Raw genomic sequence first — 19,290 nt, 5'->3', positions numbered from 1 at the left:
AACCACCAACAAAACGAAAAGGCAACCTACAGAATAGAAGATACTTGCAAATGACATATCTGATGAGGGGTTAATATCCAAAATACATAAAGATTATATCAGTTCTGAGAAAAACAACCAATCTGATTATTAAGTGGGCAGAAGACCTGAGAAGACATTTTCCCAAGGACATAGATGGTCAAAAGGGGCACCTGGGTGGCTCAGTCTGTTAAGCATCCGCCTTTGGGACCTCATGATCCGAGGATCCTTGAATTGAGCCACACATCTTGGGCCCCTTGCTCAGCCGGGAGCCTGCTTCTCCCTCTACCACTCCCCCTGCTTGTGTGCTCTCTCTCTGACAAATAAATATAATCTTCAAAAAAAAAAAAATACGTGAAAAGGTTCACATCACCAATCATCAGGGAAATGCAAATTAAGACCACAATGAGAGATCACACTTCTATTAAACTTAGTATTCAGAATGGGTAGAATAAAAAAGACAAGAGGTAACAAGTGCTGGAGAGGATGTGGAGAAGAGGGAACCCTTGTGCATTGCTCTAGTGGGAGTGTAAATTGGTGCAGCCACTGTGGAATATGGTATAGAAATTCCTGAGAAAACTAAAAATGGAAATACCATATAATTCAGTAATTCCACCGCTGGTTATTTTCCCAAAGAAAACGAAAACACTAATTTGAAAAGATACATGTACCCCTGTGTTTATTGTAGCATTATTTGCAATAGCCAAGATACGGAAGGAGCTTGTGTCCATCCATCCATAAATGGATAAAGATGTTACATATATATATGTGTGTGTGGGCAAGCACACGCGTGTATATATGCAGACGATGGAATATTAGTCACAAAAAAGGAATGAGATCTTGCCATTTGCGACAGCATGGATGGACCTAAAGGGTTTTATGCTAAGTGAAATAAATCAGAACAAAAGCAATACAAATGATTTCACTTCTATGTACAATCTAAAAACAAAACAAACAGAAACAGACTCCTAAGTACGGAGAGCAAACCAGTGGTTGCCAGAGGGGAGAAGGGGCTGGAGGGGCTGGGCAAATGGGTGAAGGGAGGTTAAGAGGTACAAACATAAAAATACTCAAGCTTTTAGGAAAAATACAGGAAATATACCACAATTTAATAGTAATTGCAGGTAGGGTTAAGATGATTTTTAGTTGTTTTCTAATTTTTAAAAAGATTATGTACAAAAATAGAGTTTCATTGATTCTCATTCCAAATTAATTCAGATCTGAGTTGGTAAGCATCCTTCTGTCTTCATCTAAGACAAAGCTGTAGAATCCACACGAATATTAAAAACAAAAGGAGTGTGGTGCCTGCTGGGCTCCATTGGCAAAACATGAGGCTCTAGATCTGAGATGTGGATTCAAGTCCCACGTTGGGTGTAGACCTTAAAAATGTAAAAAAAAAAAAAAAATCTTAAAAAACAAAAACAAAACAGTATCTGCTACAGCCAGATCCCAGATAAGTCAATAGGTCACCTAAAATGTAAGTGTCAGTTCCATGAATGTTGAGTGAAGTCTAGTAATCTTTCATATTATATAAAACTCACTGGACTGAGCTCATTTAAAATAGTTGTAATTACAGAGGAAATGAAAATGTAGATAGGGTCACAATGACTAGAGGGTCACATTGACTAAAGCTACTGTAGAGGAGGCAAAATTGCCAAGGTTAAAAAAAAGGGGGTGGGGTAATCTTGATCCTGAGGTAAAATGAGAAAAAAGTGGGAAGCCCTAAGTGAGGTGATCCAAGAACACACCGGCTTAACCAAAGGCCAAAACTGTTTGTCCATCTCCTACTTTGGCATAGTATCTTCTGTATTATGAAAAACCCACTTAAGATGGCAAGTCATGGGATCTGGTTGGCCCCACCTTGAGCAAAGGTCTAGGAAGGATTCTGTGAGAAGTTTGCACCAGAAGTGCAAAGTCCTAAGGAAAATAATCGGTTACACTTAACAGTTGGTTTGAGACCGAAGGCTTCAAAAGGGTTTCTGGGTGCTGCACACCTTTGTCTTTTCCAGTCCTAATTTTGAGTCAGTTTAGATGAGAACAAGACCACTGTCTTATCCAAGGTATCCTACTTATCCTTCTTGTTGGCCTAGAAGGAAACTCCAGTACTGGAAGCTTTTTCTCAAGGGGCCCAATGTAAACTGACATCGACTACTCACTAAAGAAGTGCGACCTGGAGCCTGTAACGTCCTCCCAGGAATCTATAAACACCAACATCTTCCCAGGATTCTATAAACACAATGTCTTCTCAATTGGCATATTAATTGGGATGTTATGAAAAAAAGTGCTTGCTGTTCAAAAATGTCTGGGAACAGCTTCATTAAAGGTGGTCTCTCAGCCCTTGGCTGCATAGGAGAATCCTTATGGCAATGAATGCTTCACATGGGTTTTACAAGTCAGCCAGGATGTGGATCTCTCACAAAATGTAGTGTTTCCCTCATGTACCCGACCACAGAACTGAGAAAACAGCTTAGAAAATGCTGCTCCAGATGGGAAAATTAGCATGCTGAGAACAGGGGGAGAATCATGGACTCTCGGTATCATACAAGGAAAATTACACAAAAGAAAACACACACATAAGGGTGCTGTTGACATGAAAGCCTTTGTTTTTAATTTGGTTGATACACATTTGACAAAATATTTTAGAACAAAATGATCCACAAACAGGCACAAGGTATTTACGGCAACAACTGTGGAAAACATACAATCGACATACTCTCAAACAGAAATGTCTCCTTACAAAATTTTCTACTGTGAATCTGGAAGACTCTCAGGTCCTACTCATTACCAGGTCTGAACCCCACCTAGGGGGCGTGTTAGGCCCAGGAGCAGGGAGTGCAGTTCTGACACATTTGGCAGTTAAGGATCATCTGTTGGTGTGAGCTCACAGGGAAGCAAAGAGACAGACCCAGGAGTGGGTGGCACGGGGAAGGCGGTGCAGAATGGAAGACTCAGAGGGAAACAACTAAGGACAGGACCTAAGTCACACTCATCTTTCCCAGTTTCCTAGAGAAAGTTACAAATCTTTTTAAACTCACTCAACATCTCTTTTAGCAAAAAATCAGCAACCCTGAGACTCCAATTTTCCATGACATAAAAGCTAATAAACATCTAGAACTGCTCAAGATTTATAAACTAACTTTATATGATCAAAAAGGAACTTAAGATCTGAAAATATATTGAAGAGAAAAAAATTTCTCAAATTTTTCATGCCTAATTCTCAAACATTCCAACTAATAATTTCCACTGTCTGAAGTTAGTTTCACAAAAAGATACACTTTGACTAGATGTTTTAAATTGAGTACAACTTGCTCTTGATAAGTGGACCTCCTACATCTTCATATTATTCACATATATTCAAAAGAAATTAGAGAAATTTTATCCATTGGAATAAAGTTACAAATTTATTGACTTACAAGATAGCCACAGAGACATGAAAAAAAAAAACCCCAAATGTTCATTCTCTGTAACACTACGGAGACAATTAAACACAGTACAGCATACACATCAACATCTACCGATCCAGCTATGCTATTTAACAATGCTTTACACAGTTTCAACAAACAACTGTAGATCACATACCCACACCATGTGTAAAAATCAAATCTGCTGCTCCTCCAGTGGCTGTTCAAGAGCCTCCATCAGCTTTTTATTTGCCTCCTCATTATGCCGGCTTTGACAGTGTGTTAAATGTTTCTTAAAGCCTCTTGGGAAATTTGATTCAAAATTACAACGTGGACATTTAAGTAAACTCTGCCCGTGGGCTGCTACATGATTTTTAAGGAGAGATTCCAAAAGGAAAGCCTTTCCACAAATTGTACATTTGTAAGGGCTATGAACGTTATGCTTATTAACCAAGTGGTGCAAAACTGCACCTTTTTTCATAGCTCGACAGCAACAAATTTTGCAGTAATACTTTCCTTTTCCACGCTTCATATACTTTGCAATCTCTTCCTCAGAGATAAAAGCCTCTTTCTCTTCAGTAAATTGTAAGACATTTTTGGACTGCTCTGGACTAGTCATGTCCATTTTGTTCTCTTTACTAAAATCAATAGATTCTACATCAACCTGTTCTTGATCACTGCTTGATTCTTGGCCCTTGCTGTCTAGCACATCTAAATCTGCTTTTATATACTCACTGCTACTCAGCTCAGCATCTGAGTTCTCTTGGTTGTCTTTCTTGAGCTTCTTTGAGGATGGAAATAAGGTGTCAGAATCTAAGAGTTTCTTAGGTGTAGCTAGTAGTTCTTCCTGAACCAAAATATCACACTTTTGATCATCTATGGCATCTGTCTGTAGTTCATCACCAAGCTCAACTCCCTTCTGAGATTCTGAGAAGATCGCAGATTTGGGAAGTTCAGGGAAAAGGGCATGTTTCCGGGGCTCTGGAAAAAGAGCACGTTTTCGTGGTTCAGGAGATGCTGGAGGGGCTGTTTTGCTGGGCTCAGAAAACAGGGCGGATTTTCTAGGTTCGGGATCGAGAGAGAGAACAGGTTTCCATATATCGGAGGTTGCCTTAGGGGACTCAGACGGTCCAGAAGGTTTCCGAGGTTCAATAAAGAAGGAAGACTTCCAGAGGTCAGGGGAACCACCACGGGAACTTTTCTGGGCCTCGGGAAAATCAAGTGAAGCAGGGGAAGTTTTTCGCTGATCAGGAGAAAGCTTCCAAAGCTCTGGAGACCCTGAAGGTTTTCTGAGCTCTGGAGATCCCGCTGGACTGCGGATCTCTGGGGACAATGGTGGGCCTGGTTTGCGAAGCTCAGGAGACAAGGGAGGTCCTGCTTTACGAAGCTCAGGGGACACTGAGGGAACTGCCTTCCAATGTTCAGGTGACAAGGTGGGAGCTGTTTTTCGGAGTTCTGGAGGGCCAGACTTCCACGACTCAGGAGACCCAGGGGGGGACTTCCAGGAGCCAGGTGAGACTGACGAAGACTTCCAGGATGCGGGCGATACAGAGGAAGTTGGTTTCCATGGTCCAGGTGAGATAGAAGGAATCGGCTTCCAAGGACCAGGAGACACAGATGGAGCAGGCTTAGCTGGCTTCCAAGGTCCTGATGATGCTGAAGGACTGGATTTCCAAGACCTTGGGGATCCAGGTGGCCCTGGCTTCCAAGAACCTGGTGACACAGCTGGAGCTGGTCTTCTGGGTTCTGGAGAGACAGCAGGGAATGGCTTCCAAGGTTCCGGAGACTCTGATGGGGATGGCTTCCTTGGCTCAGGGGAGATAGTCCGGGCTGGTTTCCGAGACTCTGGAGATGCAGTTGGGGATGGACCCCAAGGGTCAGGGGAAGCAGCCAAAACTGGTGACTCTGGAGATGAGCCTGAAGGTGGCCCCAGTGTTTCTGGGAAATGGGAGTGTTTCTGGGGTTTAGTAAGAGTGGCCTTTACTGGCTCAGGAGATATAGGGGCAAGTTTCTGTGGTTCTGGAGAAGGAATAGGGACTGGTTTCTGAGACTCAGAAACAATAGGGACTGATTTTGGAAGTTCAGGAGAAGAAACAGAGGAAGATTTTGGAGGCTCAGGAGAAGGAAGAGAAGGTATCTGTGGCTCAGGAGAAACAACAGTGCCAGGCTTCTGAGGCTCCAGGGAAGTGAGAGGTGTAGGTTTTGGGGATTCTGGAGATAAAATTGGGCCAAGTTTCTGTGTTTCTATGGAAAGGGCAGGTATGGGTTTTGGGAGATCTGAATTAGAGGGTGTTTTCTGGTGTTCAGAAAGAGGAGGGCTTCTCCCAGGATCTGTTTCTTTGTTTAGCTGATTTTTTGGTTTCTCATTCCACTTCTCTGGGCCTGCATGTTTAGAGGTGATGTGATAGTACACACTGGAGTACATCTTGCTGGTGAAGAAGCACTTATGGCAGTGGAACAGCTTTGCACTTTTCTGGTAAAATATCATTTTACCTAACCCACCAGCATCCATGTCATCACAAAATTCTGGATGGATGGTGCCCATGTGGATTTGCACATTTTCATAATCTGTGCCTCGGAAACTGCAGTGGTCACACTCCAAACGTGATGATGGTTTACGGATTTCCTGGAATACTTCCATTTCTCTCTCTGTCACAACACACACGATTATATTCTGTAAAACCTTTCAACAGTACTGCAATAAAGCAGAAATAAATGATTTTCAGGGAATACAACTTTAAAAAAAAAAAAAACTGTTCTCTATCCATTCTACAACTGCGTAATTTTAAGTCTGGAATGGCATGTGTATTTATCAGATACCTCAATAAAGATTTTGAAGAGAAAGGAAAGATGGAACTAACCTTTAACTGAGGTCCAGGAACTGTGACTTTTAGAGGTATCTCCTCATGTAATCCTCCTAGAACCACGACTCAGTATTATTTTTATTTGTAGATGAAGAAACAGGTTCAGAGAGGTGCCTCACCCAGGTTATAACGGTGACCCAAGCCTGACCCCAGAATAACCTAGCATGTGCCTTACATCTTGACTCTGAACCCCAGAATCAACAAGGTAGCTGTCAGCATATAAAGCTTAGCCAACACCGAAATTAATGGTAGGCAATTTAAGGCTGAGCAAGAAACTAGCTCCACTTCAGAGAGCATTTGTTAAACTAAAACTAAAACATGAAAAGATGACTTTTTAAAAATATCAACACATTTTGTAATGTTTCATCCATCCTAATATCAAGTATTTTATTTATTCATTTAATAAATGAACTATTTTCTGTGCCCTGTTTTTCTAGGCACGTGGGTTAAAGAGAGGTCTTATACTGTGGTGCTTACATTAGGTGCAAAGCCAGGTGTGCACAGATGGCTGTCAAGGAAAGACGCTCAAGCACAGATCCGGAATGATGTAAAGGCAGTTTGCCTAGCAAAGGGCAATTCGGATGGATGACACCCTTGAGGCAGGAACTTGCCTGCCAGTATTGAGTTTAAGCAAGTCTTCGAGGGTGGTGAAAAGTACAGGAGCTCATAGTTAAAAATGTAGTCATTTATGCAGGACAACATATTTACATAGTATCACTTGTTCTATGTATACACAATCTTGCACAAACACATCCTACACGAATGAGATATTAAACACACTGCTTTCATTTAAGGAAGAGAAAGTGGCTCTGGAGAAAGACCAGGCTCCTGAGGCTTCAGGGCGAGAAGAGGAGAAGGTTTCAGAGATTCTAGAAACCAAAGTAGGCCAAGTGTGTATGTTTCTACTTATGTAGAGAATAAGCACTAAATTTCCCTGCATATCTTGAATTGGGGGTATTTCTGAAGGGAAAATTCCTAGAAGTGAATTACCTGGTTCAAAGGTGATTTACATTTAAAATCAATACATTTCATAAAACTCTCAACAAGTTACAGTACTATTACATACCAACCGAGAGTGTATATACCAGGGACAATTCCCCAACTCCCTCATCAATACTGAGCATTATTAAACTTCTAAGTAAAAACTGGAGTTGCAGCATTATTTTAAGGTGCTTTTCTTTAATGAGAAAGAGTGAACATTTTCCCTTGTTCATTAGCCATGTGTGTTTCTTTTGTAGGATGTGCCTTGTCCATTTAATTACCTGTAAATAGTCTGTATCAAAGAAATCATCCCTTTACTCTAAGTATTTTCCTAGTTTATCATGTCTCTTGACTTTATGGTATGTATGTGTACATATATATGTGCTTTTTTTCACACACAGCTAGTTTATGTAAAAATTAAAAACTTAAAGGTATTTTCCTTATGACTGTTATATATTATGCTTTCCCGCTCCATTACTTTTTAAAGCAATCAATATTTTTTTCCTATGATTTTGAGGATTTCATTCTTTTTACATTTGTACTTTTTGGGGGGTAGGGGCTGAGGGAGAGAGAACCTTAAGCAGGCTCCATGCCCTGGGTGGCAGAGCTCCACTTGGGGCTCAATCTCACAGCCTTGGGATCATGCCCTGAGCTGACACCAAGAGTCAGACACTTAACCGGCTGAGCCACCCAGGTACCCCTTTATATTTGTATTTTTACTCTATCTGGTAAAAAGAGACAGGGATTCGGCCTATTTTTTTCCACCCCAAATGGATAGTTCAGTTGTCTCTGCAACCTTTTTTCTCACTGATCTGTAATGTTCCCTTTAGCATTTACTGAATTTTGTGTTTAGGAATCCATTCTGGACTCTGTTTTATTTTTAAAATTTTTTAGGCAATCTCTATCCCCAACATGGGGCTCACACTCTTCCAGCTGAGCCAGCCAGGTACCTCTGACTCCCTCCGATTCTCTACCGGTGCCGTCTGGTATGCTCCCCTCCGCATGGGAACTCAACAAGTGCTAAAGGAGATTCTGTAATATACACAGTGAGTTTATCCAAGTGAATCACAAAGTCCTTCCTCATTAAATTATGTCCTATCCTTTACCAAAAGTATCAGCCACCACCAAGAGCAGGCACTGTTTTCTGTGCTAATAGTAATTACAAGGTTAAAATGTGTTCCTTCCACATTACTGCTCCTCAAGATACAGTAAAGACTAGAGACACTTATTTATGCTCAGTGGCTCCCACTTTGATAATTTCAAAAATAATAACTTAAAAAATTTAACATTTCTAATTTTGATAACTTGTTTTGAAGAGGTTATTATTGATGACATGGTTTTCTATCACCCATATCACCAGTGTGTCATCTGCATTTTGGGGGAGCGGTCTAAAAGGTGAGAAGACAGTGGAGGAAACAAGTGCTTTTCAGAAAGTAGTAGACCTTCCTGAATTACCCTGCAACCATCCTGGCTTTTAGAAAATTGTTTTTAGGGCTATACAGACTAAAAAAAGAACATGATCACTTAGTACCGAAGAATCTTCAACTTACAAACACAATGAGGAAAACGTGTAGAAAGAACATGTAGGTTAATGATGCCCTCAGGCCCAATGTCTCACAAAACCACGAGAATGTTAAAAGGCTGCAGTATCTCAATAACCCCATCTGGCCATAAGTGGCCATAATGAACAGTCGAGGGATGTTCCTATTAAATAAGGTGGATTTAGATATTAAAGCATATCATTATATTACAATAAGCCCTACATCAATATATTACAACACAGAGGTTAAGACCTCAGGCTTGCTGGGTTTGAGTGAGTCCTGTTTCACTCCATGGCTTTGTTAAGTTGCTGAATCTTTCTATGCTTCAGTTTCCTGGACTCTCCGATGGATGTTAACATTCTGCAGCATATGTAGAACAGTATCTCGTAGTGAGCCCTCAGGGTCAGCTATGATTATTAAACTAGAAACTACAAGGGTAGCATCTAACAAATACTTCACTTTCTGGTAAGTAAATATTCCACAATGACCATGGTACAGTTCTGGCTGACCAACAACACAGTATCTCATCTGAAATATACTCAAGTCCTACTCACTACAGGAAGCGAGGCTTTGTACTTTCATGATTTGAGTTTCTTAAGCTTAAACGAACTGTTAACTATGGAGACTTTCCCCACCTTCTCAAGAAAGTGGGGTATAGGGGCACTTGAGTGGCTCAGTCGAGCCACTTAAGCGCCTGCCTTCAGCTCAGGTCATGATCCCAGGGTCCAGGTTGGGCTCTCTGTTCAGCAGGAGTCTGCTTCTCCCTGCCATTCCCCCGTTTGTCCTCTCTCTCTGCCAAATAAATACAGTCTTAAAAAGAAAGAAACAAACAAACAAATTGGTGTACAGCAGGAGAAAGTATTTTTACTTAGTGACCTCTCTCATCACTTTGCCTAATATAAAGTCCCATCAACAAAACTTTTTTCATTTCCTATATGTTAACTCATCAACTTCTTACCGATACTAACTCATAAAATAGAGGGTCATCAATAAGCCCAGTAAGCACAGTATAGGGATCAGATTATGAACTATAAGAGTAAAGCATTTTCTTTTATTCCCACAGAAATTACTGGGCACACTATTCTATCATCAGGAAGGTTTTTAGAAAGTGTTTCTGGCAAACTTACCCAATGAAAAATCGACCTCTCTAGGAGTGCAACAAGTAGAGAGCTGGTGTCCCCTTCAGCCACACCTTCTGTCCCGACTGCTGCCCAAGTGTTACGGTTCCTTTCTACAGGCAAAGCCCTACCCCGTTTCTCCCTATTTCTACTTTCCATTGGCTGTACCTGTTTCTTGCCTCTCTGGAAATTCTACACTAACCCTACATTTTACAGCTGCTCCTGTAAATTACTCTATCTTTGATGAATATCACTTAGGCTAATTCCTGCTGCTTTTGCCTCCTGCAGCCTCCAGCCACCCCAGCTTCTCAGATCGGACTGACTCCTTTTGTTCTTAATTACTGTTTGTGGAATCATCAGCTTTCTCGCCCCTTCATCTAGTGCCAGGCAGTCAGTTCCTCAACCTTCCTGCTTCCTCTAGTCTGTGTTAAACCCCATGACTCCTCAGACTTCGGTGTTCCCCATCTCTCCCACCTGTCCCTCCCTATTTCCTCTTCCTACCATCAACTCTTCTGGCCAGTCTACCCAAACCTGCCCGCTCCCAGAACTCATTATCATACCCTAATAACCTCTTACTTAAAACAAAAACAAAAACAGGAATTGTACAAAATCCACTTCTCAAACCCTGAACTCTATCATATATGTGCGTATCTAGCACACATTCACGTACCACTATGTACGAGCGCATGCATCTTCCTTGAGTATAAGCACTTTTAAAAAATGTTCACATCTTAAAAATATTTTCCTAAATGTTAAAAGGCAAACAAAAACATATGGAAAATTGTTAGAATAACACTATAGGGGCACCTGGGTGGCTCAGTGGGTTAGGCCTCTGCCCCTGGCTCAGGTCATGATCTCAGGGTCCTGGGATCGAGCCCTGCATTGGGGCTCAGCAGTGAGCCTGCTTCTCTCTCTCTCTCTCTCTGCCTACTTGTGATCTCTCTCTGTCAAATAAATAAATAAAAATCTTAAAAAAAAAAAAAGAACACTGTAAATTCAGGACAAGTACATTCAGAGCAGGAAAAAAATAAAGAACAATAGGCTTTTCTCTGACAGACTTACCAGCTTATCTTCCTAGAACTCTTAAGAGTATGTCTTCAAAGGGCAGGCAAGTCTACATGGCTTCTGAGTGAACTACAGAAAATAGCCTGTATTACATGAAGAACAAAGATGAGAGTTGGACCTGAAAAAAAAATAAATAAAGGAAGTGTAATCAAAACTACATTTCTGTGCTAATCTGTACCCCTGCAAAAGAATTCTGCCTATTTCTCTCACTGTTCTGCTCCCCGCGACAGCGGCAGGGATCCAATCCACTTGCTTTAATGAAATAATACCAAAGATGACCATGGATACTACCCACGATCCCAAGCACATCTAACTCTACTTTAAAACCTACTATGGAATTAACGTCCTTGTCTATAATCACAGCACTCTCAAACCCACTATTTCACTTCAGCTGACAGGACAGCACTCAGCAGACTGCTGCTGTGACCACAGACTACAGGAACAGCTGATGTTTTGTCCATTATCCACACTACACTGCAGGGCAGCAAAGTACCAGGTAGTGAGGAAGGGACAAGATAATCAACAGGACTAAAGGGCAAAGGAAGAGGCTTTGAGAAACAAGGAAAGAGTGGTGCTTCCGTGACAACTCAAGGACTCAAGCCTCTTCACACGTGGATTTCAAAGAGAAAGTATCAGGGTCTGGGTAAGTTTTTAATTTGAATAGAAAGGAAGAAAACTGGCCTCAAACAAGCTAGGTAATAGCTCATAACACACTTTTGCTGATAAGTTCTGGCACATTTCTCTACCTGTGGTCATTCTGATAGCTGTGCTCTCCCTGCCTCCAGTCTCCCTTCCTTGCGATCCACTCCATACAGTTTCTAGCCATGTCCCAAACACAAAAACCTAATGGCATCTGCCTACCCACAATTCCTCAAAGTATCCCCAATACCATAGCATATGGAGCTCTTCAACATCTGTCTGGCTGTGACTGGACCACATTCTCTGAATACTGATCCACCCATAATTCCATGACAAACCAAGCTTCTGGACCTTCACACAGGCATTTCCTCTTCTTTACACTCCCCATCTTGCCACCCAGCCCTCAGGCAAGTCTCTCCATCCTTCAGGCAGAATTACTTCTTAAAAAATGGCCCACATGCTCTGCTCCCTGTACCATCCCCCTTCCGTCCCCCCCTGTCCCCAACCCTCTTTGTGTGCACACCCCCAGTGTAGCCATCACTCTTTGGTACTCAAGAGTCCGGCTCTTAGAGGGCAGGGACTACCCATTCATCCCTGCAACCCTTGCACATCCCTGGCACATGGTATATGCTCAGAAAGTATCTGTTTGTTACCTCTAAAACATCCCATCATGAAGACTGGAGACCTGACCTTAGATTCACAGGATTTTAAAACTAAAAGAGACCTGAGCTACCATCTAGTTTTCAAATCACTGGGATTTAGAGCAGAAAGACTTCAGGGATCACCTACTTCAAAACTTCAATTGATAGCTGAGGAAATTCAAACCTAGACAGTAAGTAGAGTGATCAAGATGAAGCAAATAATCAGCTTCTGACAAAGGACCAGATTATCTATGTTCTTTCTAATTTATCTTGACTAAACTAATGCACTGGAATCTATAAGACCTTGACAAGGCAGTATAATGGGCAAAATCAAGAAGATGAATCCACAGAAAACTGCACTGCACAGTCTACATGGGGCAGAATGTCCCAATGGATCACTGTCTCCAGTTATGGGCAGGAAGGACACTTTGAGTTCATAACACTAAGCAACATGCAAAAGAAAGTAGCCAGGATGGCAGCCAGTCTTTAAAAACATGTCTTTTGTGAGTAAAGAAACTGATCAACTTCAAAAGTGGAAGAATTGTGGATAATACGTAATGTGTCCTAGAAGCAACAAGTGGAAACTAGCAGGAGAACAGATTCTAGCTCAAGATAAAGTTTTACAAACTCTCAGTCATGGACTAGAATGAGCTGCTTTGCCAGGTAGGAGCCCTCTGTAATTATAAGGCAATGGCCAGTACAGGACTGAAAGGATCCTCAAGGGACTCGAGTCCAAACTCTTCATTTTACAATTGAGAAAACTGATGCTGATGGAGAAAAGTGGGCCTAGATCACAACAGTTAGGTCAGAGGAAGCCATATAAGATCCTGATTTCCTGATTCCGGATCTCTGCTGAAACATCATGAGGTCTTTCCCATGGGTGTGCTGCAACAACGAGTCCAGAATTCAGCTCCTGGGTAGAGGCTAGACACTGAGATTCCTCCCAGCTTTAAGATCCTACCATTCCCCACCCCCCACTAAATTTCAGAGCTCCTAAGCCTAAATATAAAAGTAAACTCTACACAGTCCAGACTAAGAATAGTTTCTCTGATCCTACCTTCTGCCTCCACAGACTATATGCTGTCCCTAAAAAAAGTTGTAAGTGGTTTGCCAGTCCACCACCACATCACACCTATCTCCTATTCAGTAGCTCCCTTAAAGTCTAACACCTGGTCCTCATTAAAAACTTTCTGATGCTCTAGCTTTTAAAAACAAAACTCAGTATGGATAGCATGTTTAAGGCTAACTGGGTTCAACTAGTATATACCCACTAGCATTGCTCTTTACCACTAAAAATTAATTAATTAAAAATTAGTAAGCTTTATTTTTTAGTTTTAGGTTAAAGAAAATATTGAAAGGAAACTTCTCTACCTTTATTTACCTTCTTTCCTCCTCTGCACACTATTTTTCCTATTATTAACATCCTGTATTAGTACATTTGTTACAACTGAGGAAGAAATACTGATATATTACTATTTACTGAAGTGCAGAATTCAGTTAGGGGATCATTCTACCTGTTGCACAAGCCTATGGGTTTCCACAAATGCAGTGTCACATACGCAGCATTACACAATGGAACAGAATAATTTCACAGCCAGAACAATTCCCTGTGATCCTCATAAACACTGGTCTTCTTATTGTCTCTGGTTTTGACCCCATCCCTCTTTTAAGACTTTACGTATTCATTTGAGAAAGAGAGAAAAGGAGAGGGACAAGGAGACTCCGTACTGAGTGCAGAGCCTGAGGTGGAGCTTGATCCCACCACCCCGAGATCCTGACCTGAGTAGAAACCAAGAGTCAGAGGTTCAACTGACTGAGCCACCCAGGTGCCTCCCGCCATGTATTTTTACAATTATGGTAAAATAGGGGTGCCTGGGTGGCTCAGTTGTTAAACGTCTGCCTTCAGCTCAGGTCATGATCTCAGGGATCGGGGACCTGGGTCCAGCCCAGGTCCTGGGATCGAGCCCCGCACTGGGCTCTCTGCTCTGCGGGAAGCCTGCTTCTCCCTCTCCCACTCCCCCTGTTTGTGTTCCCTCTCTTGCTGTGTCTCTCTCTGCCAAATAAACAAATAAAATCTTAAAAAAATTATGGTAAAATACAACAAAATTTACCATTCTAACAATTTTCAAATGCACAATTTAGTGATATAGTATATCACAATGCTGTACAACTATCCCCATTATCCATTTCCAGAACTTTTCATCACCAGAAACTCTGTACCCATTAAACAAGAACGCCCCATTCCCGTACTCCCACTGGCCCCTGGTAATCTCTTAATCTCTATTCCATTCTCTGTCCCAGTCCTGTGTTCTGGCTTACTTCACGTCCAACGTCTATACCACAGCATGCATTAGAATTGTATTCTTTTTTTTTTTCTTTTTTAAAGATTTTATTTATTTGAGAGAGAGAGAGCACGGGAGGGGAGAAGGTCCTTCCCCGCTGCGGAGCTGGGAACGGGATGCGAGACTCGATCCCCGGACTCTGGGATCACGACCTGAGCCGAAGGCAGTAACCAACGAGCCACCACCCAGGCGCCCGAATCCTTTTCCTTTTTAAGGATGAATCCCATCCCACGGTGCAACCACAATTTACTTTCCGTCCATCTGCTGATATGTATTCTGAACAAAGCTGCTGGTTACACTGGCGTACAACGAATGCTCCGAGTCCCTGCTCTCAACCCTCCAGAGTCGAACCCAGGAGCGGAATTGCTGGATCCTACGTAACTCTGCGCTGAAATCGGAGGAACCACGACCCCCTTTTCTACAGTCACCGGCTGCAGCATTCTTCGTGGCCGCCAGCCACGCGCCCCGCGCCCTCCCCAACACCTGTGATCTGCCTCCGCTCGCAGCCACCCCCGTGGGTGTGGCGCGGTACCTCGCTCTGGTTTTATTTCCCGGACTCTGACGGCTAATGCGCATCCTGCGATGTGCTCACGGGCCATCCGGATGCCTTCGTGGAGAAGACCCGTTTGCAAGGCGGTTGCTCCTGTCGCTGGCTGGCAGGAGCTCTTCCCCTAACCCGGACGCCAGCCCCTGGCCGGCTCCGGGGTTTCGGGTCTCCTCCTCCGGGCTGCCCAGCTCGTTTCTAACAATGACAAAAGCCCACGCCGACGAGGGGCAGCGAGAACCCTGTCCCGGACTGAAGCGGAACGAGCGCCTCCCTCGCGGAGCCAGCTCCAACCTCCCCGTGGTGTCCCGCACGGTGCTTCCCGCCTCCCGCAGACAACGCGCGGCTCGCCCCCCGCCCCGAGGCCCACCCCGCGGCGGACCCGGAGCAGGCCTGCTCCTCGGTGCACGCCCGGGGCGGGCCTCCTCAGACCCGGGCCTGCGGGACGCCCCGGCCCGCGCGACGCCCCGGCCCGCCCGCCCTGCTCCTCACCGGTGGGCCGCGGCGGCGTCCACACACGGGAAGGACGGCGGGAGCCGCGCTCGCGGTCCCCGGCTGCTCCGCGAGGCCCGGCGGCACGGCGGCCTCCCCAATGGCTGCTCGGCGCAGGCGCAGGCGCGGGCTGCGGGCGCGCGGGCGTGCGCGCGGCCGCCGGACGGTCTGGCGGGGGCTGATGGGAAGCAAGTTTGGCGTCCCGCGCCCTGCGGCGCGGCCCAATCAGGTTGCTGATCTCCGGGCGCCGCTTTGCCGGAAGTACGCTAGCGTGTCGAGCGGCCCGCCCTGCCTCCGGAAGTGACGCGACCTGTTCCTCCCCCCCCCCTTTCCCCGCCGAGGTACCTGGGTGCCGACCGGGGTTGAGTGCTGGGTCGGGGGTCTCTGAGCGGCGCGGACGGCGAGGGGCTGTCGCCCTGCTTGAGTCCGGCCGCGCTGAGGGAAGCTCTCCAGTCCCCGAGGGTGGGTTTCAGGGGACGAGTGGCTGACGTAGCTAGGAGGCCGCCCCTCTCCGTCTTCAGGCGGGCCGCTGGGCCTTTCGGGGAGCTTTGTGCGTGGAACGGGTGGAGCCCGTTTGCCTTCTCACGTGTGTTTGGGCCGCAGCCTCGTTTTCCCGCGTCGTCCCGCTCTGTGGTCGTGAGCAGCGGCTTGGCTGACGGGAAAGGTCCCTTTTCTCGCTGTCCCGAGAGTTGGAGGCAGTCCAGGGAAAGGCCCCGGGGAGGTGCGTGTTTCTTCTGTCTTTGCTGAGGCCGCCGACTTCTTCTCAGAATTTAAAATGCAGAAGGTACCGCAGAACCGAAGACTGCGGGGACCAGAGTGTGTGGTACAACCTCGGCCCAGGCTGACGTGTTGGTGCGCAGGAAGCGAGGCTTCCAGACCGGGGGGGGCGGGGGGCTCCTTGAAGTGTGTCCTGGACGACTGGGGACCCGGGGCCGTCCTCAGGCCACAGGACTTGCCCCGTGCACCCAGGTGACCGCACGATTGCTGCTTCCCCGGGAATGAAGCACCCGCCGAAGACACGCACGTGGTTCAGGAGGTTTGAGATGCGGTGGAGAAAGGGGACCTTGGAACTTGGAGATGAGCTGAGTTGTGCTCGGGGAGGTAGTTTCTTGTTGGAGGCGATCGGCTCTTGCTCCCAGAGGGCAGCAGAGGAGGGAAGGCTTCTTGGAAGTATTTTCAGGGCTCCCTGTTTGACTGGCTTGGTGACAAAGAGGTACCGTGATGCATTTTCATGATACCTAAGCTGACTAAAAAGAAAAAAAGGCGAAGCGTATGAGAAGCATAAATGCTGCTTTTTGATCATCTTGGAATGTTTGGCACCAATTAAATCCAAGTTCTGTAATCATGAGGTGCGTTCTGCTTCATTACCGTGGCTGACAGCGGAAGCACAGCCTCAGGCTCACACTCATGCTCACACCTCCCCTCCTGAGCATCGAGGCCTGAAAACTGCAGTGGATTTCCAAACTGCAATTTCCAAACTCATCATCTTACTTCGTGAGTCAGAAGGCACTTTTGAAATCACCTGAGGCCAGTTAAGGTCATTTAATTAATACCACTCCTGACAGGTGACGTGCCATCGCAAGGTGAGTGAGTTGGAATACCTCGAAAAACCCTTTCCTGGAGGGCTGGCAGGAGAATCGGGGAGCAGCATTCCTCCTTTACCCCACACAGAGCCTCCGCAGGGCTCTGTTCCAAGTGCCCAAAGCAGAGGAACCTTTGCTGGTGGGGATGGCGTGGGATGTCTGGAGGTTGGTGGAATGACTATTAATTTATAGTACGGAGTAGGTCGTGGGTGTTGGCTTAGTATTACGTATTCTGGGGAGACAGTAGCTGAGAACGAACCAAGTGGAAACCGGTCTGGAATGGATAAGGTAAGGGGCTGTGGGCGGTAGGGCTGGGGTTTGCAGCCCTGGCCAACCTGATCTCCAGTTTACCTAGGAGTCAGTGTCATTTCACTGTGTGTGAAATACCCCCGTGGGTGGGGTATGGCCAGACTTGTTCCAGGTGTTTCGTAGTCGGTGGAGGGGTGAGGGAGAGGGCCTGCTAGGGTAGGCGTGAGAGGCTGAGTGCTCTCAAGACAGTGCTGGCTTTCGTAGGGCTCACGTGAGCCTGCGCACAGGACTGACGAGAATAATAAAAAGTCTTGTTCCAAGGATGGAGTACTGGAAGAATGTGGTGCCCCCTGTAGCCCTGGGAACAGGACAGATTTGGGGGCCGCTGTGGAGTTGCCTCGTGAGGGGGGTGGTGGTCTGCGGCATCTGGCTGGTGAGATGCCGGTCTTTTTTATGAAGTTGGGGCGTGGTTTCTGTGACTTTGTTCTAGCGGCTGGAATTTCCAAGGAGCAGGATTGTAAGATCCTGTACCTGTAAGAATTGGTTCCCTGGAGTGGGTCAGTCCTGTTCTGTTGCTGAGAAGTGTGTCTCTGGTGACTGGAGTGTGTATCACAAGCCTATAGGTAAATGGTGGGCGGTTACAGAGGGCGGCAGGCTGTTGTCCTTGATGATTCTGATGGATGAATTCCTTATGGTGAGATGTTAGGTCTTACGGGTAGGTGTCCTCATAAAATGCCCATAAACGTGCTTTTGTTGAGTGTAAGGGTAAATATATTTTTATTACTTCTCTTAGCCCTCCTTGTAGTTGGTACTCCAGTGAGCGCTGTGTTACAGCATTACCTGCATTGTATGTATTTGCATATTGAAAATGTTGGTGACACCCCCACAAACTGTATACTGGCATCTAATTATTATTAATAAAATTTTATTTTATTTTAAGTTTTCTTTTTTCGTTCTTTATTTGAGCGAGAGAGAGAGAGAGAGAGCATGAGAGCGTGAGAGGGGAGACGGTCAGACTCCCCACAGAGCTGAGAGCACGATATGGGGTTGATCCTGGGAGTCCAGGATCATGACCTAAGCTGAAGGCAGTTGCTTAACCAGCTGAGCCACCCAGGTGCCCAATAAAATTTTATTTTTGACAACAAAATAAGTATCCTCCTGTGATTCTTAGTTTAAGGCGAAGCAGGGGGGAGGGGGGGAGGCGACCCTCTTTTGGTACAAGTAGTGATTAATGATAAAGGAAGTTTTCCTTTTAAATGTTTGTGGGCCTTGTTCTTGGACTACCAGAGAAGCTACACTTTCACATTTACCAGGGTCGAAATGACTTAGTGGAACTTCAAAGCATCGGCTCTATTTCTGCCCTGAGCGCACATGGTACATCTGCTTCATCAGACAAACAAAACAAACAAAAAACCAAAAAGGAGCATTCTGAGCACAAGATAAGAAAGAGAAACTTCCCTGGTTTCCATAAAATTAAAGTCACACAATCTGGCATATACTAAAAACATAAGATAAAGGCAAAACTGTCTGGAATGTGCTTGGTCATGATGATTTGTAACTATATAAAAAACATGTGACCCCACACCAACTATTCCTCCCCCTGCCCAGCACACTCTTCTTTGTGAAGATTGTATATGCTCAGCAGCTGTCCTAACTTGGGCTCAAATAAAACTCGTTCTTTCTTTTTAAAAAATTTTAAAAGGGTTTCTTCATTTTTCATCAATAGTACCATAGTCCTTCCTGAGAAACATTATCAGATTCTTTGGGAGCTCAACTTGGTCTTTGTTATTGTGGAAGAATAGGGTCCATGAA

The 19,290-nt window shown here is 45.0% G+C and overlaps 1 protein-coding gene across 2 annotated transcripts; it reads right to left on the bottom strand.

The window, feature by feature from the left end:
* Positions 1-2,882: 2,882 nt before the first annotated feature.
* On the bottom strand, positions 2,883-15,754 carry CHAMP1 (chromosome alignment maintaining phosphoprotein 1). Of its 2 annotated transcripts, XM_032880986.1 has the most exons (4): positions 15,647-15,754; positions 10,986-11,106; positions 6,281-6,336; positions 2,883-6,114 (listed from the first exon to the last, which is right to left on the bottom strand). In XM_032880986.1, the coding sequence occupies exon 4, from the start codon at positions 6,058-6,060 to the stop codon at positions 3,616-3,618; it is 2,445 nt and encodes an 814-aa protein (XP_032736877.1). In that variant the 5' UTR covers positions 6,061-6,114; positions 6,281-6,336; positions 10,986-11,106; positions 15,647-15,754; the 3' UTR covers positions 2,883-3,615. The 2 variants fall into 2 exon arrangements, with proteins under 2 accessions (XP_032736877.1, XP_032736876.1); XM_032880985.1 differs by lacking the exon at positions 6,281-6,336.
* Positions 15,755-19,290: the final 3,536 nt, after the last annotated feature.

This window comes from Lontra canadensis, unplaced genomic scaffold (assembly GCF_010015895.1).
Source record: "Lontra canadensis isolate GAN:19392208 unplaced genomic scaffold, GSC_riverotter_1.0 scaffold73, whole genome shotgun sequence".
NCBI lineage: Eukaryota > Metazoa > Chordata > Mammalia > Carnivora > Mustelidae > Lontra > Lontra canadensis.
The sequence above is the reverse complement of the archived record's forward strand: the minus strand, read 5'-3'. Positions and strand labels throughout refer to the sequence as shown.